Genomic DNA, 22,299 nt, shown 5'->3' with positions numbered 1-22,299 from the left:
GTTCTTAACATCTTCCTCATGATATGTATGCGATGAACTGATATTCATTGGTCCAGTAGCCAAAATGAATAATTGGAGGAAAATTAAGAAGGTGGAGAAAAAGGAGAAGAGTTAAAAAGGGCTTGTTGAGACAAAAATGTGTTTGTATTTCTATTTCTATGGCAACATACTGCATTTTCATTTGAAGGCATTAAGCTGATAGTGCTTCAGGTACCCAGAAACTCATTCCCCTGGGATATGAGATCTAAGATCTCAGACTGATGTTGAGTAAATGTTGAAGTCAGAACTCTCTTTTCTAAATTAATTCCCTGAATCATTGGAACCTATTTTTTGAGAAATCATTTTATTCTCTGATTTATTTTCTTTTCTGGAATGATGTTGTTCTTGGGGAGGCACAAAGAAAGGAATTGCATTATTGTATAATCTATAGCTTCATAATTTACAGTGAAAGTATGTTTATTACAAACAACAGATTTTTCCTCTGGTAAAGACTAGTATGTTTCTGGTTTTGCCTCAGATGAGTGTTTGGCCTTCTGCATTTCTCTCCAGTGTGTACTCATATTTCAGAAATAAAAAGAAAATAAGGTACAAAAAATAGGTTTGTGATAATGGATCTTCTGAACTATAAAAACATCTTTTGGTTTGACATATTTTGTACACTTTTTTGGGTAATATCCTTAAACACTGTGGAGTGGTTGCAGTATTTTGGTTTTAGCTGTGCTTTTTTAGGTATGGTTTCTTTTTTAACCCAGGGAAAATGAGGTGTAATTATATTGTTTTTTCTGTCCTGATAGACAAGCCAGTCTCAATGAAGAGGCTGAGAAGTATTATGAAATGGCAGCAGGATTAAGACCTAATGTAAGTACCTTCTTAATGATATCCATTACTTAAATTGATGAATGTGCTGCAGCGCTGAACCCTTTGTGTTGAGGAGAAACTTCTTGATGGAGCATTTGATCTCTTGGCCTATGTTATATTTGGAACCTTGAGGTTTGGAAAGCTTGCCTAAATTCAGCTATTTTCACTAGTAAAAGAGAATGAAAGGCTATTCTGTGATCCACTGTTTAAGGCATTTTAAATAATAGACATGCCTTTTTTGCTGTCATGAACATTTGGCAATTGTTGTTGTTCAACAAACTTAAAGATGATTTTACCTCAGAGGTATTTACCTCTGAGGTTGTTGTACTTTGTCAAAGAAAGGCTTATTCCTTGAAGCAGAAATATGTAGGACTATGTGACAGTCCCTTTTTAAAAAGAAATGCGCATTTCAAATTTTATTGCATCAGGAACTAAAGGGATAAAATATATTTTTAACCGTTTTTTACTCTGTGTTATATTTCTTTTCAGTTACCTTCACATTTTGTGAAAAAAAAAAATCATGAATATAAATGGGGCAGAATTTATTTTAAATACCTAATACTTTGTCTATGTAATAAACCAAATCTAAGACATGTTTCTGTCACAGAAATCTATAGTGCTAAATTTGAGGATACGTGTTAGCATTTTCAGTCAAGAAAAAAAAAGAAAAAAACCCAAATTAAAAAAAACAAAACAAAACAAAAACAACACACACAAAACCAGAAAAAAACCAAACACACAGAACCACCAAAAACCAGGCTTAAAAGGGAAGACTTTTCAAGTCTAAGAATCAAAATAACACCAGCTACAACTCAAAACAAGCTAACAAAATATTATCCAAATCAACAAAACAACTTATTCATATGAAATTACACACTTTTCATACCGTATCTTAAAAAAATCCTCTAAAATCTATTTCTTTAATTTATATTTTCTGAGATAACATTTTAGACTTTTTGATTCTTTATGCTTCCAGATGCAAGACTATTTTATTTCTGAGTGGATACCTTAATGTTGAAAGAATTCCCTCAGTGGCCTCAAAGTTAGTACAGTTCCTCTTCTCTTTTCTGTAGTTCATTGTACTCTCAAAACATTTTTCAGAAACTCAGAAATGTATTTATTCTTCTATAACCATATATGAATATAAGCATGAGGTTTCTCAGAGAGCTTTGGGAGTAACAGGACTTCTAGCTCATGGCAGTGGTACTATGAAAGTTAGGTATTTCTAGGTATTGCTGACAAGATTTACATGGTAAGACCTAAGTATCTTTTGTAGGATAAGATCATCAGGACAGTTTATTGTAGCAACTTTCTTATAACATATTTATTGAATCAGTGCTACTGAACAACACTCGCCCAGCTTGACACCCAAGCACATGCCATTATCACCACATTACTGTGGAAATAAACAGGAGAAAGCACAAAGCACAATGTTTCTGCATGTATCTTCTTAAGCAGTGTAGTTCAGAGCGACTGTGTGCTTTTGAAGCACATCCTGCAGACATCTCCACTTACTGCATTCTGGTTCACGTCATAAAGTAGTCTTGTATTGTACGAATGGGATTCCTTTGGTAGGAAACTAAACCGAAGATACATCCAGTATACTCTAGCAGTTAATGGGGCGATAGCCCAGTCCAAATTAAAACCCATGTATTGCTTGGCCATGGTTACCTTAGCACTAAATTGTTTTGATTTTTATTGCACTTTTTCGTGTAGACATATCCTTTTGTCTAAGTAAAAACTCATAGGAGGTCATGCAGCTATTTCTGGAGGTTTGTTGGCCCTGGGAATTCCTCATACGGAGAGCAAAACATGGTTTTAACATTGAAGTGAGTGGTAAGATGATCATCTTGCATAGAAGTGTAATATTTTACTGATAGTGAAAGATATGTGTGTTTTGGAGGTAGGAATACAGCTTCCTTCTTTCCTCCCTCCCTCCCCCATTCCTGCTTTTCTTATAAGGATTTAATTTCCTTAATTTCTGTCGACTCTGAGGGTTCTTCAGTATTTTCTTTTTCATAGAAAATATGTAACAGTTTTTCCGATCATCAGTCAAACTTGTTCATAATTCTTAGCTTATTATTCCACATTAAAATAGTTGTTCTCTGTTTAGAAATAGTTGTATCTTGGTATAGAATTACTATGTACTTAATCAGAACAAAAATTAATCTTGCCTTTTAAGATTGAAAACTAGTAAGTACTGCTGTTCAGCTTTCTTTAAGAGATAATTTCACTTTTATCTTCAAGATGATAAAGTTTAACTTTCTGGCTAAGCATAGTATGCCTATGGTTCATGAGTTTTTATAAATACTTTAATGATGCAGACTGGGAAAGAGATATCTGTTTTCATTGCCAGCATCAAATGTTAGATGACTATACAAGGGCAATCTCTTGAGAATGCAAATCAATGGAAAATTTGTCAGCTTTCTCATACATACCTTTTTTCTTCTTCTTAACTCTCAGATTTACTGTAGTAGTTTCGGAATGTACGGAAAAGAAGCCACTCGAGGAGATTTTCTAAGTAGTAAGCAATAAAATGCAGACATTGTAAGACATATTTTGATGAGTATGGAATGCAAACTAGTGAAATTCTGTGTACTTTATAGCTATTATACATCTGCACTGGTAAATTAAATTTGCCCAGGACTATTCTCTAGTGTTGATCCAACTGTCTTCTCAGAGTGTGCCCAGGTACTGTCTGAGACTGCAGGGTCCCAGTCCAGAGCTCTATAGAAACCAATCTCACAACTTGAAAATGTAGAGAATGTATTTCTAGTAGCCTAAAATGTTCCTTGCCCACAGTTTCATTTATTTTGGATATAGCTTGTGTATCCTCCCATTACCTTATGAATATAAAGGATCAGCAAAATTATCTGAGTCAAGATGTTAAAGAAATGCCTTGACACAAAATATAATGCATCGCTAATGGTCTGGCAACATTCCTTTGCAGAAAATTCAAAATGCTAGATGTATGAATGTGGTGTAATGTTCAGATGCATGCATACACATAGTTCCATATATATGACATGTATCTGTATGTATATTTGTTTAATATTAGTAGCCAAGAAGTCTCTTCCCAAATTCCATCTCTGTGAGAATACTGTGGCAGTACTGAAATCTCATTCTGTGCAGTGTATCAGCCTTGTTCCTAGAACAATTAAGTGCTAAAAGCATCTATTTAATAAGAAACTTCACCTTTCTGGTGCTTGAGACTGTACCTGTTAATGTTAGTGAATTTTGGATCAGGATGCCACATAAACTGTCTTTCTCTACTTTTTTTTTTTTTCAGCATTTTTTTTTCCCCAGTGGTTCCCCAGTCACTCCTTCATATCCCAAGATGAAGATCCATTTCTCTGTTACCAACTCCTTTCTTATGCACTGTACCAAGACACCTAAATTATCAGTTGTTCTGTAGAATTAGATCCATGCCTAGCTCCTGAAAGATTTTCAGTTAGTGCAGCCTGAAACAAAACTCAGATTTCCACTCTCTTACAACCATTTCTTTAAAATTTTACATATTGTGTAGTACGTCTAATATCACTATTATCAAATACCATCCTTAGCAGCAATAAGAGATGTTAGTAATACTACAAACTCAATCTTTTACTGATCATTAGTGAATTCAAATGCTGACTGAGCCTTCATGATACAATTTTGTTCTTGGCATTCTCACTCTGTTTTGCTTTCGCATCCCTTTCTTTGATTTTTCAACTGTTCTTTTTGCTTTTGGAATGCAGCAACACTTAATATACAACACTTCCTCACCTGCTTCCCAGTGTATAAACTCTTCAGATCCAGAAGTTGCCCTGCTGAGCTTTTCTATGCCCAAGTCCAGTTTAAATGGCCATCTGAGTTATGACTTTCAGAGCTACTTAGTTGGCTATTTCAGTGTTTATTCCAGACAGCAGACTCCACTCTTGCTTTTGTCTCCTAAACAAGCCTTCTATTTCAGTGTCTCAAGACTGGCGTGCAACAGTGCGCAACCAACATACCTTCATGTCTGAGTCACTTTCTGATTTAACTAAACTATTTTTATAAAATTCATTAAAAAGGAGGCTAAAAACATCCCCAGAAAAGTAGTATTCAGTTACAGGAGAAATAGAACTTCTCTGAAACATGCAAGCCCTTGGTTTTAAGAAAGCAAAAGTATAAATATTTCGTTTTTGTAGTATTGGGGGTGATTCATTCATCATTGAACTAATTCTGAAAGGACTGAAAAATACTGAAAATGTAATTTAATTTCTCTATCAAAAGCTTTATTACAATGAGAAAACTATTTGCAAAATAATTATACCTGGTGAAAGAACAACTGACCACAGCATGGGTGTGTTCATAGAATCATAGAATGGTTTGGGTTGGAAGGGACCTTAAAGACCATCTAGTTCCAACCACACTGCCATGGGCAGAGACACCTTCCACTAGCCCAGGTTGCCCAAAGCCCCGTCCAACCTGCCCTTGAACACTGCCAGGGAGGGGGCAGCCACAGCTTCTCTGGGCAACCTGTGCCAGTGTCTCACCACCCTCACAGTAAAGAACTTCTTTCTTATATCTAATCTAAATATATATCCACTTCTTGAAATCATCTCCACTTTTGGATACAACTTCATTCTGCAAAGTGTTAAAAGAATTAAAGCACTTTGGTACAATAGCTGCACCAGCTGAAATGCAGCTTGGGTGCAAAGAAAAAAATGAATCTAACTAGTATCATTAATATTCCAGATTTCGACCTGTTCTCTTAATAGCGTTGATTGGCCTTATTTGCAGTAGGTGCATATTTATCCTCTATGAAAGTAATTTCTAGCAAAATTTCAGAAGAGCAGTATTTTCTGTAGAGTATAGTGCTGCTGTGAAGATGGGAATCATTTGTCTTAAACTTCACTGAGGAAGTAAGCATTTTCAAGATTATGTCTATTTATTTCCAAATGGACTTCACAGTGTCGACTTTCCCCTGGACAGCCAAGGAGGAGAGAGGAATCCAGGAAGCAGTTTGGAGAGGGAATGTACTTTTATTTGCTAGGAATCAGTTGTTACAGGACTCTCTTTTCCTCCTTCAACTCTGTAGGTAACCTACAGAGATTAGCTTCCCTAGCCCCTGGATCTTTTTGAATACTTTCCAAAAAATGCATTCCCACATTGTGTGTTTACCATGATCAAAACAAAATAATTTCAGAGCCTTCTTAGTGAGAAGCACGCATGTGTTTGTTCTAGCAATGTTGTCTTGGAAGTATGTTAATCACATTAGTCTAATTTTAACAAATCGAGTTGCATGAAGAAAAGAAAGCGTTAGTTTCTTGGACAGCAAGACCTTTATGCAGTAATTATTCTGAGTGGGAGTATTGTTGAGGAAAGTCTGTATTCAGGGATGGTTTCTAGGTGCCCTACATCTTGTAATACTCACAAAACCAGAAAGTTGTTTTAACAAGTTGTTAGACACTCTAAAATGTGAGCTTTAAGCTCACTTTGTTGTGGAAAAAACAGTCATCCAGAAACTCTCTTTACATTGTCATTCTTTACAAGAATGTGAGATATTGACTTAAGCTTTAGTTTTTATTCAATTTTTAAGACATCATTTGTGTAACAGAACTGCATTTCTAATTTTTTAAGCCTGAACTTGAAGCAGACAATCTTTAAAAAGCTGCTCTAGAACCCCCACATCTGGCCAGTGGCTCTTGAGAAGAAAGGGCACTTTGAAGTGTGACCTCAAGAGCATTAAATGAAAGAGAGCTCACTAGAGCCTTAAGACCTTAAGCCACCACCTTGAGCTGATTGGCTTAGAAGCATTTCTCAAGGAGGTGCCATGACCTGCAAGTCACTACCATCCCAACCACATATTAGTGCTGCTTGCAATCTGGAGCTCATGACAGCTTTAAGCCCCATGTCATTGGCACATTGTTAGAAACAGCTGTTTCCACTCTACCACTTCAAAAGAGCTTGATTAAATGTCTTACTGTAACAACATACATAAAGACGCACACATAGAATGAGGGGGGAAGGAGAAATGTACCTATAAGCAAAATAAATACAATTTCCACTAGATGGTTTAATCACGATGTGGGGGACTAAATCATTTCTTGACTTGAAGGGTTTATGTAATCAGTTAACACGATATCATATTAAAAAGCAGTTTCTACAAGTGCTTCTTTTATTTTTTTCCCCAGTGCTGGAACACAGATTTCTTGTCAAACCCTACAGGCTTGCAATAAGCTCTACCTCAAGCTGTCTAACAATTGAAAGAAGAATGCTGGTGATTTCCAGATAATTGACTGTATTTTTATAGCCACCTTATAGATAACATGCTTTCAGTGCTTTCTTATGGAAAGTGTTCATAATATATGGGGTTTATTCATGGCAAGACTTCGAAAAATGAATATACTTCCAGTAGAACATACATATTTAAAAAATAAAGTCAATGCTGGATTTTGTCTTGAAACATATGTAGCCAAGATCTGGTTTATTATATATTTTTTCCTTATGTGTTTCCATGCCAGATTTCTCTATTTGACTTTCTCCTGAACATTCAGTAATTCTTTCATGTACCTTCACCAGTCTAGGAGTAATTGTGAGGGAGATGGCTTTAGGTCATTTTGCCAGCTCTGTTAAGGGCATGTCTTGTTATTGCCATAGAGAATTTCCGTAAAACTTCTAAGAGCTCCTGCTATGTTAGTTCTGCTGCTGATGGCAGCAATGGATGGGTTAACAGTGATTCTTAAATTGTCTGCAGCTCATCCCAAGTTGACAAAAAACTGTCACTGTTTCATGCCTCTCTGGATCCAAGGTCATCCTCACACTGCTCCAGGGATACTGCAGATCTCTCACCAGTGATGAATCTATTGCTCCTGAAGCAATTTTGAGCAGGTCTACCTATTCCTGTTATCCAAACCCAACTAGAGTGTCTTGTCATCATACTCTCATACTCTTGGTTTCTGGAGCATAGTACAGATAAAGCTGACATAGTCTTCTAAAGAGTACATATATGATTTTTACACCATGCGTTATTGCCAGCAAAGCATCACACTTTCCAGTTGAAAATCCTTGTTTTAAAATGTTCTTCTGTCTGTTTACGTGTTTGTTCAAAGTAATGAACAGATGGCAATCTTTTATCTTTATGTATTGATGCCACGGAATGACTACAGAGCTGTATTTTTAGATAGTTAGCATGCATGAGATTCATCTGCTCAGTTGTCTTCCATTACTTCTGTCTGCCTTTACAGAAAATACAAACATGAGGCATGTGGAGCTTCTGCTGATTGCCTACCTGCCCTCCCAGCTGCTTCCAGCTTCTCCTGACCTGTGTCAGGGCTGCACAGCTTCCCACTACCAGCACCAGCTGCTGCTAAGCCTTGCATTGTTTAAGGTTTCCTCTTAAGTGTGCCAAACTTTCTGCCTCAATGATATGAATGGCTGTGGATTCCTTCCAGCCCAGCAGCACTCTTGGCCTCCAAAAATACCTCCTTTCATTTCTTGTGGTGAAGGTGTGAGGAATAAGAAAACTTTCCAGGATCCAGTTCTTCCTCTTTTCGTACTCTGCTTCTGCCTTGTGGTGGTTTAAGCCCTGTCAGGACCAGAGAGCACGTTGCCGTTGCCCCTTCCCCACCCTCAGCCAATCAGGCTGGATGTGAGGCACAAACCCCAGGTTCAAATAAAAAGAAATTTAATACAACAGTGTGATAAACAATCTGAACAACAACAGTAGCAATGATAGCAACAATAAACAGCAATAACAGTAAGCAAGACAAAAGATAAACAGAGAAATACCACAAGTGGTTACGGAGCAAACCTGCCGTGAGCTCCCCTCCACCAAAGCCACCAAGGAAAAAGTTCCCGTGCTCGGACCTGACGTTAGCATGGTATGAATACCCGGCTGGAGATCCCTTCCCCCTTCTCTGGTGGGGAAACCTAACCCTATCCTAGCTGAACCAGGACATAATCCACCCCTTTATTCTATACCATCCGTGTCATGTCCAGCTGCCATTTAGCAGTTAACAATAACAAAATAACAATTAACAAAGGCACAGCATAATTCACGGCATGTTCTCACCCAGAATCAAGTCCCCCTGTGGTACACATCAGACCTCTCCATTGTCCTGCATCACCCACCAGGTACACCCAGGTCCTTGGGCAAAAGCAATCACGTGGGTGGGTTTGCCTTTACCTTTGCCTGGCGCGGGACTAAACCAGACCATTTTTTCCCAATATATTCCTCATGCGCACCACAGGGACTTTATCCCCATCTACAGCACGTAGAGGTTTTGACTGAGCCGGGCCAGCTCGACTGGCAGATCCTCTTGTGTTGACTAGCCAGGTGGCCTTTGCTAGGTGCATGTCCCAGTCTGTGGAGGTCCCACCTCCCAGTGCTTTCAACGTGGTTTTTAACAGTCCATTGTAGCGCTCGATCTTCCCAGAGGCTGGTGCGTGGTAGGGGATATGGTAGACCCACTCGATGTCGTGTTCTTCTGCCCAGGCATCTATGAGGTTGTTTCGGAAGTGGGTCCCATTGTCTGACTCAATTCTCTCTGGGGTGCCGTGTCGCCACAGGACCTGGGTCTCAAGGCCCAGGATGGTGTTCCGGGCGGTGGCGTGGGGCACTGGGTAAGTTACCAGCCATCCAGTGGTTACTTCCACCGTTGTGAGCACGTGGCGCTTCCTGTGGCAGGTCTGTGGCAGTGTGATGTAGTCGATCTGCCAGGCCTCTCCATATCTATATTTCAGCCATCGCTCTCCATTTCGCTGGGGCTTCACCCACTTGGCGTGTTTGATTGCAGCACACGTCTCACATCCGTGGATGATCTCTGCAATGGTGTCAATGGTGAGGTCCACCCCTCGATCTCGAGCCCACCTGTATGTTGCATCTCTACCTTGGTGGCCCGAGGTCTCATGGGCCCACCGGGCTATGAACAGTTCACCTTTGCGCTGCCAGTCCAAGTCCACCTGAGCCACTCTGATCTTAGCAGCTTGGTCTGCCTGCTGGTTGTGTCGATGTTCATCAGTGGCCCGACTCTTGGGTACATGGGTATCCACATGGCGCACCTTCAAAATGAGGTTTTCCACACGGGCTGCAATGTCCTGCCATACTTCAGCAGCCCAGACGGTTTTACCCTTGCGTTGCCAGTTGTTCTGCTTCCATTGCTGCAACCATTTCCACAGGGTATTCGCCACTGCCCACAAGTCGGTGTAGAGGTAGAGCCTTGGCCACTTTTCCCGCTCAGCAATATCCAAAGCAAGCTGAACGGCTTTCACCTCTGTGAACTGGCTCAATTCACCCTGTCCCTCAGCAGCTTCAGTGACCCGTCATGTGGGACTCCACACAGCAGCCTTCCATCGTCGATGTTTTCCCACAATGCAATAAGACCCAACAGGGCATATCGCTTCTCCTCATCCGGCAGCTCGTTATATGGTGGGGCCTCCTTAGCAGGTGTCACCTCCTGTTCTGGTGACATCCCGGAATCTTTGCTCTCTGGCCAGTTCGTAATCACCTCTAGTATCCCTGGGCGGTTGGGGTTCCCTTGTGTTATCAATGCAACCCATTTACTCCACGTGGCATCTGTTGCATGATGTGTGGAGGAGACCTTTCCTTTGAACATCCACCCCAGCACCAGCAGGCGGGGTGCCAGGAGGAGCTGTGTCTCAGTGCCAACCAATTCTGAGGCAGCCCGAACTCCTTCGTATGCTGCCAGTATCTCCTTCTCAGTTGGTGTGTAATTAGCTTCAGAGCCTTTGTATCCCCAGCTCCAAAAGCCTAGAGGTTGGCCTCCTGAAAATACCTCCTTTCATTTCTTGTGGTGAAGGTGTGAGGAATAAGAAAACTTTCCAGGATCCAGTTCTTCCTCTTTTCCTACTCTGCTTCTGCCTTGTGGTGGTTTAAGCCCTGTCAGGACCAGAGAGCACGTTGCCGTTGCCCCTTCCCCACCCTCAGCCAATCAGGATGTGCGGCACAAACCCCGGGTTAAAATAAGAAGAAATTTAATACAACAGTGTGATAAACAATCTGAACAACAACAGTAGCAATGATAACAACAATAAACAGCAATAACAGTAAGCAAGACAAAAGATAAACAGAGAAATACCACAAGTGGTTACGGAGCAAACCTGCCGTGAGCTCCCCTCCACCAAAGCCACCAAGGAAAAAGTTCCCGCGCTCAGACCTGACGTTAGCATGGTATGAATACCCGGCTGGAGATCCCTTCCCCCTTCTCTGGTGGGGAAACTTAACCCTATCCTAGCTGAACCAGGACATTCCTAAAGACTGAACCAATTGTTTTAGGGCACGCAGGACTTTAGGAACTAAAAAGGGCACAGTGACTTCACAGAATCATGTAGACCTTGAAGACCATCCAGTCCAAACATTAACCTCACACTGACCATTCCCAACTACACCATATCCCTCAGCGCTTTGTCAACCTGACTCTTAATCACCTCCAGGGATGGGGACTCCACCACCTCCCGGGGGAGCCCATTCAAATGCCTAACAACCTGTGCTGTAAAGAAATGCTTTGTAATATCCAGACTAAACCTTCCCTAGTGCAACTTGAGGCCATTCCCTCCTGTCCTGTCACTTATTACTTGGTTAAAGAGACTCATCCCAGCTCTCTGCAACCTCCTTTCAGGGAGCTGTAGAGGGCGATGAGGTCTCCCCTCAGCCTCCTCTTCTGTAGACTAAACACCCCCAGTTCCCTCAGCCGCTCCCGGTACGACCTGTGCTCCAGACCCTGCACCAGCTTCATTGTCCTTCTCTGGACACGCTCAAGTCATTCAATGTCCTTTTTGTAGTGAGGGGCCCAAAACTGAACACAGGAATCGAGGGGCGGCCTCACCAGTGCCGAGTCCAGGGGTCAGATCCCTTCCCTGTCCCTGCTGGCCACGCTATTGCTGACACAAGCCAGGATGCCATTGGCCTTCTTGGCCCCCTGGGCACACTGCTGGCTCCTGTTCAGCCGGCTGTCAATCAACCCCCCCAGGTCCCTCTCTGACTGGCAGCTCTCCAGCCACTCCTCCCCAAGCCTGTAGCGCTGCTGGGGGTTGTTGTGGCCCAAGGGCAGCCCCCAGCATTTGGCCATTTGAAACTCCTCCAGTTGGCCTCAGCCCATGGCTCCAGCCTGTCCAGGTCTCTCTGCAGAGCTTCCCTGCCCTCGAGCAGATCAACACTCCCACCCAACTTGGGGTCATCTGCAACCTGACTGAGGGTGCACTCGATCCCCTCGTCTAGATCATCAATAAAGATGTTAAACAGGAGTGGCCCCAAAACCGAGCCCTGGGGGGCTGCCAAATGTGCAGATGTGATGGTACTCAGGATCAGCTGCACCCATCAGCTTCCCGGGCACTGTAGTCAAGCTGACAGGCCTGTAATTTCCCAGATCACTCTTTTGACCCTTCTTATAGATGGGCATTACATTGGCTAAATTCCAATCTGTTGGGACCTCTCCGCTCAGCTAGGACTGCTGGTAAATGATGGAAAGCGGCTTGGCGAGCACCCCAGCCAGCTCCTTCAGCACCCTTGGGTGTATCCCATCTGGTCCCATAGACTTGTGTGTGTCAGTGTGATGCAGCAGGTCACTGACTGTCTCCTTCTGGAATGCAGGGGGGTCGTTCTCCCAGTCTCTGTCTTCTGGCTGAGGAGGCTGGATTCCCTCAGTACAACTAGTCTTGTTATTAAAGACTGAGGCAAAGAAGGCATTAAGCACCTCAGCCTTTTCCTTGTCACTAGTTACTATGTTTCCTCCTGTGTCTAACAGGGGGTGGAGGCTCTCCCTAGTCTTTCCTTTTTTGTTGACAGACTTAGAGAAACATTTCTTGTTGTCCTTGATTGCTGAAGCCAGCTTCCTAATGAGAAGATAGGCATGACTGATGTGAACTTTAATTCCAGATGTCATGCTTCTCATAGTTTGACTTCAGACAGATCCAGGGGTGGGAGGCTTGTCATGGATTAGTTCCACTGGGAGAGGAGATAGTGGAACACCATTAAGGAAAAGAGGACGCCACTCTCTGATCTCAAAAGGATAAGAGTGCACTTCCCTGGTTACTATAATTTGGGTAGACTTTCCCCACTGACTGGCACTAGAAGACTCACTGTGAGAGTTGATATGAGAATAGCTGTGACATTTTTCAGCCTGCATAAAAGACTGACCCAACTTAAACGTTGTGCAGAATGGAGAAATACAAGAAAATTAATATTAACTGAATGCAAGCTGCCCTTCATTTCAGGTAGAAAATCTTTTCAGTGTTTGCACACAAATAGTAACAGTTCTCCATGTAAAGAGTTTATCCATACATGAACTCTCTTTACCCCTCCTGCACTGGAAAGCTTTTTAAATCTAATTTTGACCTCCAACTCAGTTTCCTTTTATTGTTGTTGTTGTTGTTGTTGTTGCTTTACCCCTTCCAGGTCCTTATACTCAGTCTTGTCTGGGGCTAAGTGCAAGGCAGATACATTATCTCTGTCCAGCTATTTTTTGTTGTGCACAGTTGTCAGCTTCAAGACAGGCTTGTGAACAGGCTGTTGTTCTGAATCTTAAAGTATTCCTACTACAACAGAGATTAGTGCCTCCCCCCTTAAAAATAACAACAGACAAAAAAGCCCTCATGTAGCATTTCCTATCCCTATGATCTCCATCAGGGGACAAAGAAAAAGCACAGGCTATTGGAATGGGAATATTTACCTGTAATACTGAAGCACAATATCAGAATGAGTTGTACAATTTGAAAAACAATGAACTCAGTGGTGGAAAACACTGATTTTCCTTTGGGAAATACATGAGAATAGTTTATAGCCTCACCCCAGAAAACTCTATATGTGTTTTCTCATACATTGTAGCAGTTCTGTGAAAGCAAAGATTTAACATGCTTTTGGGTGATTATGGAGTACTTAAATCAGTTTCTCCTTATTGTGATCCATCTTCTTGTAAGATGCATGGGAGAAAGCCGGAAATCATGTCATTACAGTTCTCAGCTTCAGTTTTGTGAGAGTTAGATTATGGGGAGTTCAGTTGTACTCTTCTGATTATACAAGCAGTTATACAAAGAGCTGTGATCAATTGGCTCACTTAGTGTAATTTCTAAGTTTTGGAATTGATTTAAAATGCCTTTAAGTTGCTCTTTATTTCCTGTCTAGAATAATTTGTTGTACATTGATATCCTGATCAATACATAAATATTTTGTCTGTGCAAGTTTTAAATGACTGAAATGAAAAAACATTTGAGTTTCTTCTGCTTGCATAGATACTGCATTGCAGTAACACCATTTACTTTTTTTAGAATTTCTTGTGTTTATTGTGTTTCTTGGGCTGTGGAGTTCCTGATTTCAAGTGAAGTTATGCAAGCAGCTAGAACTCTTCTTAATATAAAGTTTTTAAAACATTAAGCTGCACACCCAGAAACACTCTGCAAGGTAAACCAGAAACTCATTGTCATGGTAATTTGGAGTGCTTTTTGTTTCATTTTTAGCTATGAAAATGTTTATAGTTTTTTTTTCATAAATATTAGTTCTTTTACAGTTTAATTATTAACATAATATATTTTCTGAGTCATTCATCTTTTTGAACTGTAAAATGTATGGACATGCTTTTCTTTAATGCGGGAAACAAATGTTGGAAATAATCACCTATATACCAACTCCTCTTTTCTAATTTAATTAACATTTAGGTCTTAATTAAATTGTCAAGTACTCTTACCAAGAACTGTTGAAACAGTAATATTGTGCTTAACATGTAATTTGAGATAAAGAAATTCTCTGATAATTCATGCGCTATTCACTTAGGATATTGGTCATATAATGTTTTCAGTATGTCTGATGGCAATCCCTTGTGCTTCTTGCAGCTGCTGATAAAGTCTTTTCTTCACAAAAATATACCCCAGAGTATTTCAGTTTATGCACCCATTTTCCATTATAGGCTCTGTTGCCCACAGTGTTCAAAATGTTTATGTGACTGAATCTCCAAAAAGTAAAACACTGTGGTTTCACGAAAATTGTGCATATTTATTTTTAGTTCATTGACGTTTCCTAAGAAGTTAATCACCCGAGTATAGGTCCTGGTTTCTTTCCAGGCACCTACCTCAATAGAGAACACTGTTCTTCTGATCCATCAGATGGTTGTAATTCTCAATGGATAGGTCATAAATTTTCCAAAGAGAAGAAATTCTCATACCAAATAGCACATGAGCTATTTTATTGTCAAGACCTTAATTAAGAAATTTTATAGAACTGCACCTTAGTTAACTTGAATAGAAATCTTATTGTCCTTTCATTTCTTTTTCTGTTTTCTGTATACATTTTCATTATGCAAATCTGAGCCTTTATGTGGTATATAAATATGTTCAGTCCACCATCAAAATTATTTGACGAAAAAAAGGATGTGAGGTCAACCAATCCTGTCTCTTAGAGTACGGATTGGTTTCATGTAGCGTTTTTCTTCCACATCTTAGTAGACAGAAAGCTTTTTTTTCTATGATTACTTTTCAGTATGAAACGAATATGCAACTGTTGTGCTTGTACTTAATTATTATGTTCATTTACTGAATAATTAAAAAATAAGTTTGCAAAACTAATAGGATGTTGCAGCCTGATTTGGACTATTGATTTAAATAAAAGGAATCATCATACTTTGAAATGACGGGAAGTAATACTTTGTAAAGATAAAGTCTCTTTGCTGCAATTGTGGAAATGAAGGTGATGTATCATGGATAGACCTGTGCACTTGATTATGATTCACAATCTGATAGTAATAAGGTAGGGGGTACTATGCTGCCTGCATCAGTTCCTGGAGAGAGCAAAATTGGCTTTGCCTTGTAAATGTAGCCCTCAGTGTCAATCAGAAATAAAGTGCCATGAAATATAGAACTCACAGCAGTAGATTAGCATTTCAGAAATTAAACCATCTGCTTGAACTCAATTAAAAGAGGATCCAACAAGGTTTTTCCTAATAGAGTATTCTAGTGCTGATTCTGGAAACAGTGCAATTTATTATGCAGTCAGAACTGATAAGGAATTGTTTTTAATGCTCATTAAATAAACCCAGCAACAGTACATTCTCAGTAGGATGTTTTGCAATAACTAACTTCCTAATTTTCACAAAATATTTTGTAATAACTAACTTCCTAATTTTCTTCCTAATCTATAGTTCTGATGTATTTCTCATTCGATGTATGATTTTTAGTTGTGGGTTGGCATATCCTATTAGATTTTTTTTCCCCACGAGTTCTAGAGAACTTACATTTCTGTTTCACAAGATGGTTTTGATGCAACTGGTAATCTCCCCACCCTCCCACACCTCCAGGTGTATCTAGGTGATGGTATAGAGGAAAAATGCCCTACAATGAGGCTGTTTCTGGTCTGAGATCTGCCTGAGAAGAACTGTATGTTTGCAGACTGCTGGAAAGGGGATGCATGGCAGGTGTCTGGCCTAAGTAGTTTTCTTGGAATTTGTCTTTAAGAGTAACTTCATACCACTTTGAATGTATTTTTCCCTGGGGAAGTTACAGTCCAGAGATCAGATATCTACTAATGAGAAAAATGCAGTGAGGAGGAAATGGATAGCTTCTTATTTCCCCCAAGGAACAGTCCCTTTTTGTTGAGGCATTCGGAACCCCTGTATATTTGTCAGCTTTGCATACTGCATTTACATGATTCTGTTAGTTTTACTGGAAAGCAAATATACATTCATGTGTACCTATCCTTTTGAAACACATCTTCCATATAATGAAGAGCTCTACTACTAAACTGAGGAAGTTTCACTAATTCTTCAGGTGCTCTAGTAAAGATGGTCTTCCTGTAACAGTAAGTAACTTTAATCTGACATTATGGTTTGTAACAATGCCAGTTGCCTCGGCATCTGGCTGCCTCAAACTCACTGAAAACAATTACAGCGTGAAAGAAAATAGAAATCTTTTCCAATATAACAACAGTAAAAATGAAAATCCACAATAAAACCCTAAATTAAATTCCATATGAAGGTTTGCTGTATGTCTCTTAGATTCCATGGAGTAAATGACTGCTACATTTATGGTGGAGTTTTTTAGTGGAGTTTTATTGTAACTCAGTAGTTCCACTTCATTTCTTCACATTCTGACTGCATTTGAATACACTTCAAATTATCAGACTTAGTTTTAATCATTTTTGAAAGATCAATACATGATCCTTCATTAATTCTGTTTGAAAAATTCTGTTCTGATGGCTGCATTGATGGAGTTTTTTGCTGATTAGTTCACAAATTGGAATGTCTACCCATAATAGAGGAAGAAGATGTTTTCTTAACAGAGATTATGGAAATTGCACAGGAGGCAAACCTTTTGATTTTGGAGGAAGAATAAGCTTTAACAAAAAGATTGCTGGTAGATGGGACCCAAAGTTAATTTCTGTAGGATGCTGTGGTGTTCATATAGAATGGGTGGTTATGTATAGTGAAAATATATAATAAGGCAAATTACCCTGAGCCATTGACTACAGAACAGCGTAGAAATTCTAGTGGCCCTGGATTATAGTTTGCCTTAGTCGTGGAAGGCTTTTTCTGGGGCAGTTTGGAGCAAGCATCTGGTTTCACTGAGTAATTTTTGACATTGAATTTCAGAGGCAGGAATTGAACTTTGATTTCTTGGTTCTAGTCCTGCAAATATTAGTTGTCTTTTTGTTCCTTTGGAAAGAATTAATTAAAACTTGTCAAAAAGGAAAATATTCACAGTGTTGCTTTGTGTGTTCATGTCTTAAAAATGTAGTTTGAAGAATACAGAAAGCTTCTGCTCAATAAACAGCAGTTATTGGCATATGCAGTATCAAGTGCAACCTTTCAGAGTATGATGTGTAGATCTACCACTGAACATGTCTTGCTGTTATTGATATTAATTACTTAGCACTGTAAACATATGTGTCACTGATCAGATGTGGTAAATAAGGCTGCCCTAGAAGAAAGTAATTTTATTTCTTCACAAGTCACAACCTTATAAAAGCCTAGTGAGCAATTAGTACCCAGTGATTTTACCATTAATGATCAAAAGACCAAATTTTTAGAAGCTACAGCCTTAAAATCTTTAAGCTACAAGAATCAAAATTAAATCCTTGTGCTTAGGCTGAAAGTTAATAACTTTAATATTTACTGTAGATTTAATTGCTAAATAATGTATAGGGAACACCTGCAGGTTACTGGCTGCCAAAAAAATAAGGCATAAATTCTTATGAATTACATGAAGCACTGTAATTCAGCAGTTTGCAAGGGCCAATAGTATGTGCTTCTTTTCTCAGCTGCTCTCATAATCCTGTGGGTAAAACCAAAGTCAGGACAGTGTGGGCATAACATTTTTGCACTACACAACAAGCATGGAAGTGATCAGAGCCAGACGAAAAAGGAAAAAGTAAAAGAAAAAAAAAATATTTATATGGAAATACTTAATGTTGTCCATGCAGAAATTCCAGGGGGAAAAAAAAAAAAAAAAAAAAAAAAAAAAAAGTATTATGAACAAGATTCTTTCAAGTGCTTTTTGTTGTGTCTACTCTGTATCAAAAATGTAGCTCCTTGAACGATACATACTCAAGAGTTTTGTTATATACTAAATTATGGAGTTACTTTTTATTTGCAAAATTGCCTTAGTAACATTTCCACATGCTGAAGTTGCATTTTTTGACCAATTTGAAGGTCCCTTCAGACACTATTGGTAAACCACGTTATTATGGAAATAGTATCACTTCATGTGATAGACATCAGTTGTACTTTCCTGTCAGTGAAATTATTACCAAAGGAGGAATAATGATTGATTCTGTTGTCTAGGGAAAGTAAGCCAGAAGAAATAGTGTCAATAGAAGGGTGGAATGAAAGCTAAAATTAATGCTAAAACATCCTACCGTGCCTCATAATCTCCTAGTGTTTTCTTTTTTCCTGTTTTTCCTGCTCTAATATCACACTTTTTCTGTTGTCTGGCTTAATAGTGATTGTGCTTGAACAAATTAGCAAGATTCTCAATCTTTGTGCTCAGAACAAGGATGTCAAGTTGCTTAATGGTTTAATGTGCCTGAAAGCTATACCTTATGACTTCAAATACCTAAATAGTTTTGGAAAACATACAGCAATATCAATATCAATCTAATTCTCTAGCATTTAATTCAGCTTTGACTATCTTTGTCAGCCAAATGTGAAAAGCCTTGTTTGACACTTAACATTTCCTCTAAACATCTTGAGTCAAAAATACTGGAAATTTTGTCATTTTGAGATTCCTAATTAAAACTTCACTAAACTTTCAAGGCCAAAAATGAGCTCTTTTTCTTTCTGAAATTTCAGTAGTTGGCTATTCTACTAAAAAATTGAAGCTCTAGTGCAATACTTCATATGCCTGTGACCAGCATCTTGACTAGCATCTATAAAACCTTCTCAGGGTACTGATGTATTTGGACAGTATTTGGGCACAACCAGATAGATGACGCATTCATTCTCAGCAGGCATTTTTATTTTCCAATGACATTTTATTTGATGGAAAAAATGAACTTTTTAAATACTAGTAGTATATACTGTGAGTATAATTGTGATCATAATCTCAGATGATCTGTAAATTAGTTTTCTCTGAAGACTAGGCAGTTTTGATTGGCAAATCAAAATTAGGCAGATTGATTTATATGGACAGCTAATCTAATCAACGCTGCATGTGTGCTGCTGGGTGAAGCAAGAGTATATTCATTTCTCTTTTAAGGGGGGGGGGGTGGCAGTAACACAAAAACTTTTATTTTTCTGGTTTCCAAGGTTTAGAAAGAAAGTACATGCAAAAATACATTTACTCTCAGATTGAATTTAAGTTTTTAAAACTCTTTATTTTTTCTTAATAGGACAAAATTCTGTTACTGAAAGGTATTTGTCAGTATGGTAGTACAGATGACATTTCTATTCAGCAAGTTTCTCATTTGCTGGGAGTACAGACTTCCTACTTAGCACACAGTCTACTTGTGTTAGATAAGGTAAAGAAGTTGTTAAATGTTATATAGCATAATCATATCTATGTATTAGAATTATCAAATTTCAGACATTAGAGCACAGTTGGATTTCTATTTTAAAAATTAAGTAATTTGAAGATTTTTTAATGAAAACCTAAAATAATGGGAAAGTTGGATAAGTCTATCATATCCTATACTGATGAAAACATTTGAGTTGGAAAGCTAAGAAGTTTAATTAGAAACACTTTAGAGGTCTGGAAAATGGTTTTTGTTTTTGTTTTTTTTTTGGTTTTTTTTTTTTAAATATAACTATAATATTAAATATTCATAACGTATGTTCCTGTTTAGCTTTTATTATGGTAATACAAGTATGTTATCTAAAAATGTCCATCATGGTTTCTATATAAACTGAACGATTCCTAGGAAGTTTTTAAAGCATAAATCAAAGCAATTCATGCATGGTCATTGGGGAAAAAAATACAGATACACAGAAATTACAAATGTAAGTACATTTTTGTGGGTCTTTTTCAGCTGTTGTTATGATCTGCAACCTTTACCAGTTGTAACACATGCTTTTGTTAACTTGCTGATATATAAAACAGTTTACTCTGAATTTATACAAAGACCAATGGTAAGGAGCTTTTTAGCAGCAAGATGTAACATACATATATATATATATATATATATATATATATATATGCTTGCTTGGGTTTGGATAAAAATGTTTTTAAAATTCTGATCATTTTCTGAGGGTTAAGATGAAAAAGATGTTGAGGAAAAAAAATCTCCGCTGGCTGGATAACACTGATGCTAAAATGTCCCCTATTGATGTGTTAATTTGTGAAACCAAGTAGACTGTTTGATGCTTCCTTCCCATGCCAAGTGTAGAACTCTTTCCTGACTCACAGCTCTGAGTTTCCTTAATGATGCTGATGTCTGAATTACAAGAAAACTGAGTAATTTCATGATATGCTTGTGGATGAAAACTCTCACGTCTGCCACCCATAAATAAAAATAAAATAAAATTTAAAAAAAAAAGCTAAAAACCCCTTCCTTCACATTTTAATTTCTGTTTTTAAATGTACATATCCTGCCATTTTTGGCAGGATAGTCTCCAGTGTTTGAAAGCACACAAGATTAGATGCATACCAACAATTTACGTGTATATTCTCCTTTCACCAGGCAGGTTAAAGTGTCATCTGCTTTGAATGTCCAGATGAGAGTGTCCAAATGTAAAATAATAAAAATGTAAATAATATTTTTTTTAAAAAAAGTACATGAACTAACATTTCTGTAGTATCATCAGTTGTTAAGGTGACCAGATATTATCTTATGCTATTCCTCTGCCTTATTAACCTTATTATATATTAACTTGATATATTACCCTAACTTGAGACTATTACATAAATAGTATTCAACAGAAGCTAATTTTTTCATATTTGCTTTATCTTTTATATGTTTTCTTTTTTGATGTCCTTTTTTTCTGGAAGGTGTTCATCTTCCCAGGAGATCAACAATTTGTTAGTTTGGTGAACAAAATATGAATACAGCATTAAATGAAGACTCTTTCTGATTAATGAGATTAGTAAATAATAACTAAGACTGTTCTCTATCAGCATTAGCAAAGTAGTGCTCTTAAAGATCATGACTGAATCCAGGGATCCATTCCCCTCTAGAGCCTAGGCTTGTTAGTTAGATTTATGTAGCCATGTATGTTATTCAGTCTTAAAGTAATTAGATTGGGACACAGGCTCCCTTTGCAGCAGAGACATTTAGGTCTGACTAATACAACCATGGAAACTGTGCTCTTTGCAATGTTTATTCAAATTAGTACTTTCAGAGAGAATGTTTTTTTTCCTCCATTTCCCCTCTTCACTACTTAAGCTGAAAGCTGTTGTTGACACAAAAGCATATTTATTGAAATTGTTCATGAGCAGACTTGCAATTTAAATAATGTTATAGAGGAAAAGTTGCAGAGCATTCTTCCATTCTAAGTTTGCAAAGATGCTGATTTTTTTGTTTTCCAGCAGAACTGAATGGTTTGCTGTCTGGGCTGATGACACAGGAAATCCCTCTCAGCTCTGAATTTTATGCTTTTTTATTCCCTCTGATCCATATTTTGCCATACATCCTGTCACCTTGTTCCAAAATGCTTTTTGCACCAAGTTATCTGTTCCTAGACAATTTACTCTTGTCATCTTAGCCAACTTAATGGAGATCAGTGTCTTAGTTGTGATTCATGCGCTGTTTGGAACAAAATACCAGACACAGCATATGCAAACTGAGGTTCTTAAGAAACCTTATAGCACAGAGAACCAGGTAGAAACATGAGACTCTGGAAGGGATAACTGGCACACGACTTACCTGGCAACACTTGGTGACTCCTATAAAACTGTCTACTGCAGTGTGTCACTGCTGAATTTACAGTGTTACCAATGTACAGTGTTGGAGAGTAAGATCCACTTGGCAGCAACCATATGGATGCATGTCCCTCCCTTGCCTCTCCTACCTTCTCCATTCCTCCCCATTAAGATTTGTTCTAT

General features: G+C 38.6%; 1 protein-coding gene across 1 annotated transcript in view; it reads left to right on the top strand.

Moving 5' to 3' along the window:
- The window catches only part of TMTC2 (transmembrane and tetratricopeptide repeat containing 2), a 177,376-nt gene that overhangs the window by 149,387 nt on the left and 5,690 nt on the right, over positions 1-22,299 (top strand). Inside the window, exon 11 of the mRNA XM_026868297.1 lies at positions 795-858. Coding sequence (XP_026724098.1) covers positions 795-858 — 64 coding nt within the window. The remainder of the gene's footprint in view (positions 1-794; positions 859-22,299) is intronic.

This window comes from Athene cunicularia, assembly GCF_003259725.1.
Source record: "Athene cunicularia isolate RWA chromosome 1 unlocalized genomic scaffold, athCun1 chr1_part2, whole genome shotgun sequence".
Taxonomy (NCBI): Eukaryota; Metazoa; Chordata; class Aves; order Strigiformes; family Strigidae; genus Athene; species Athene cunicularia.
Note: the sequence above shows the minus strand (reverse complement) of the source record. Positions and strands in the feature narration are given on the sequence as shown.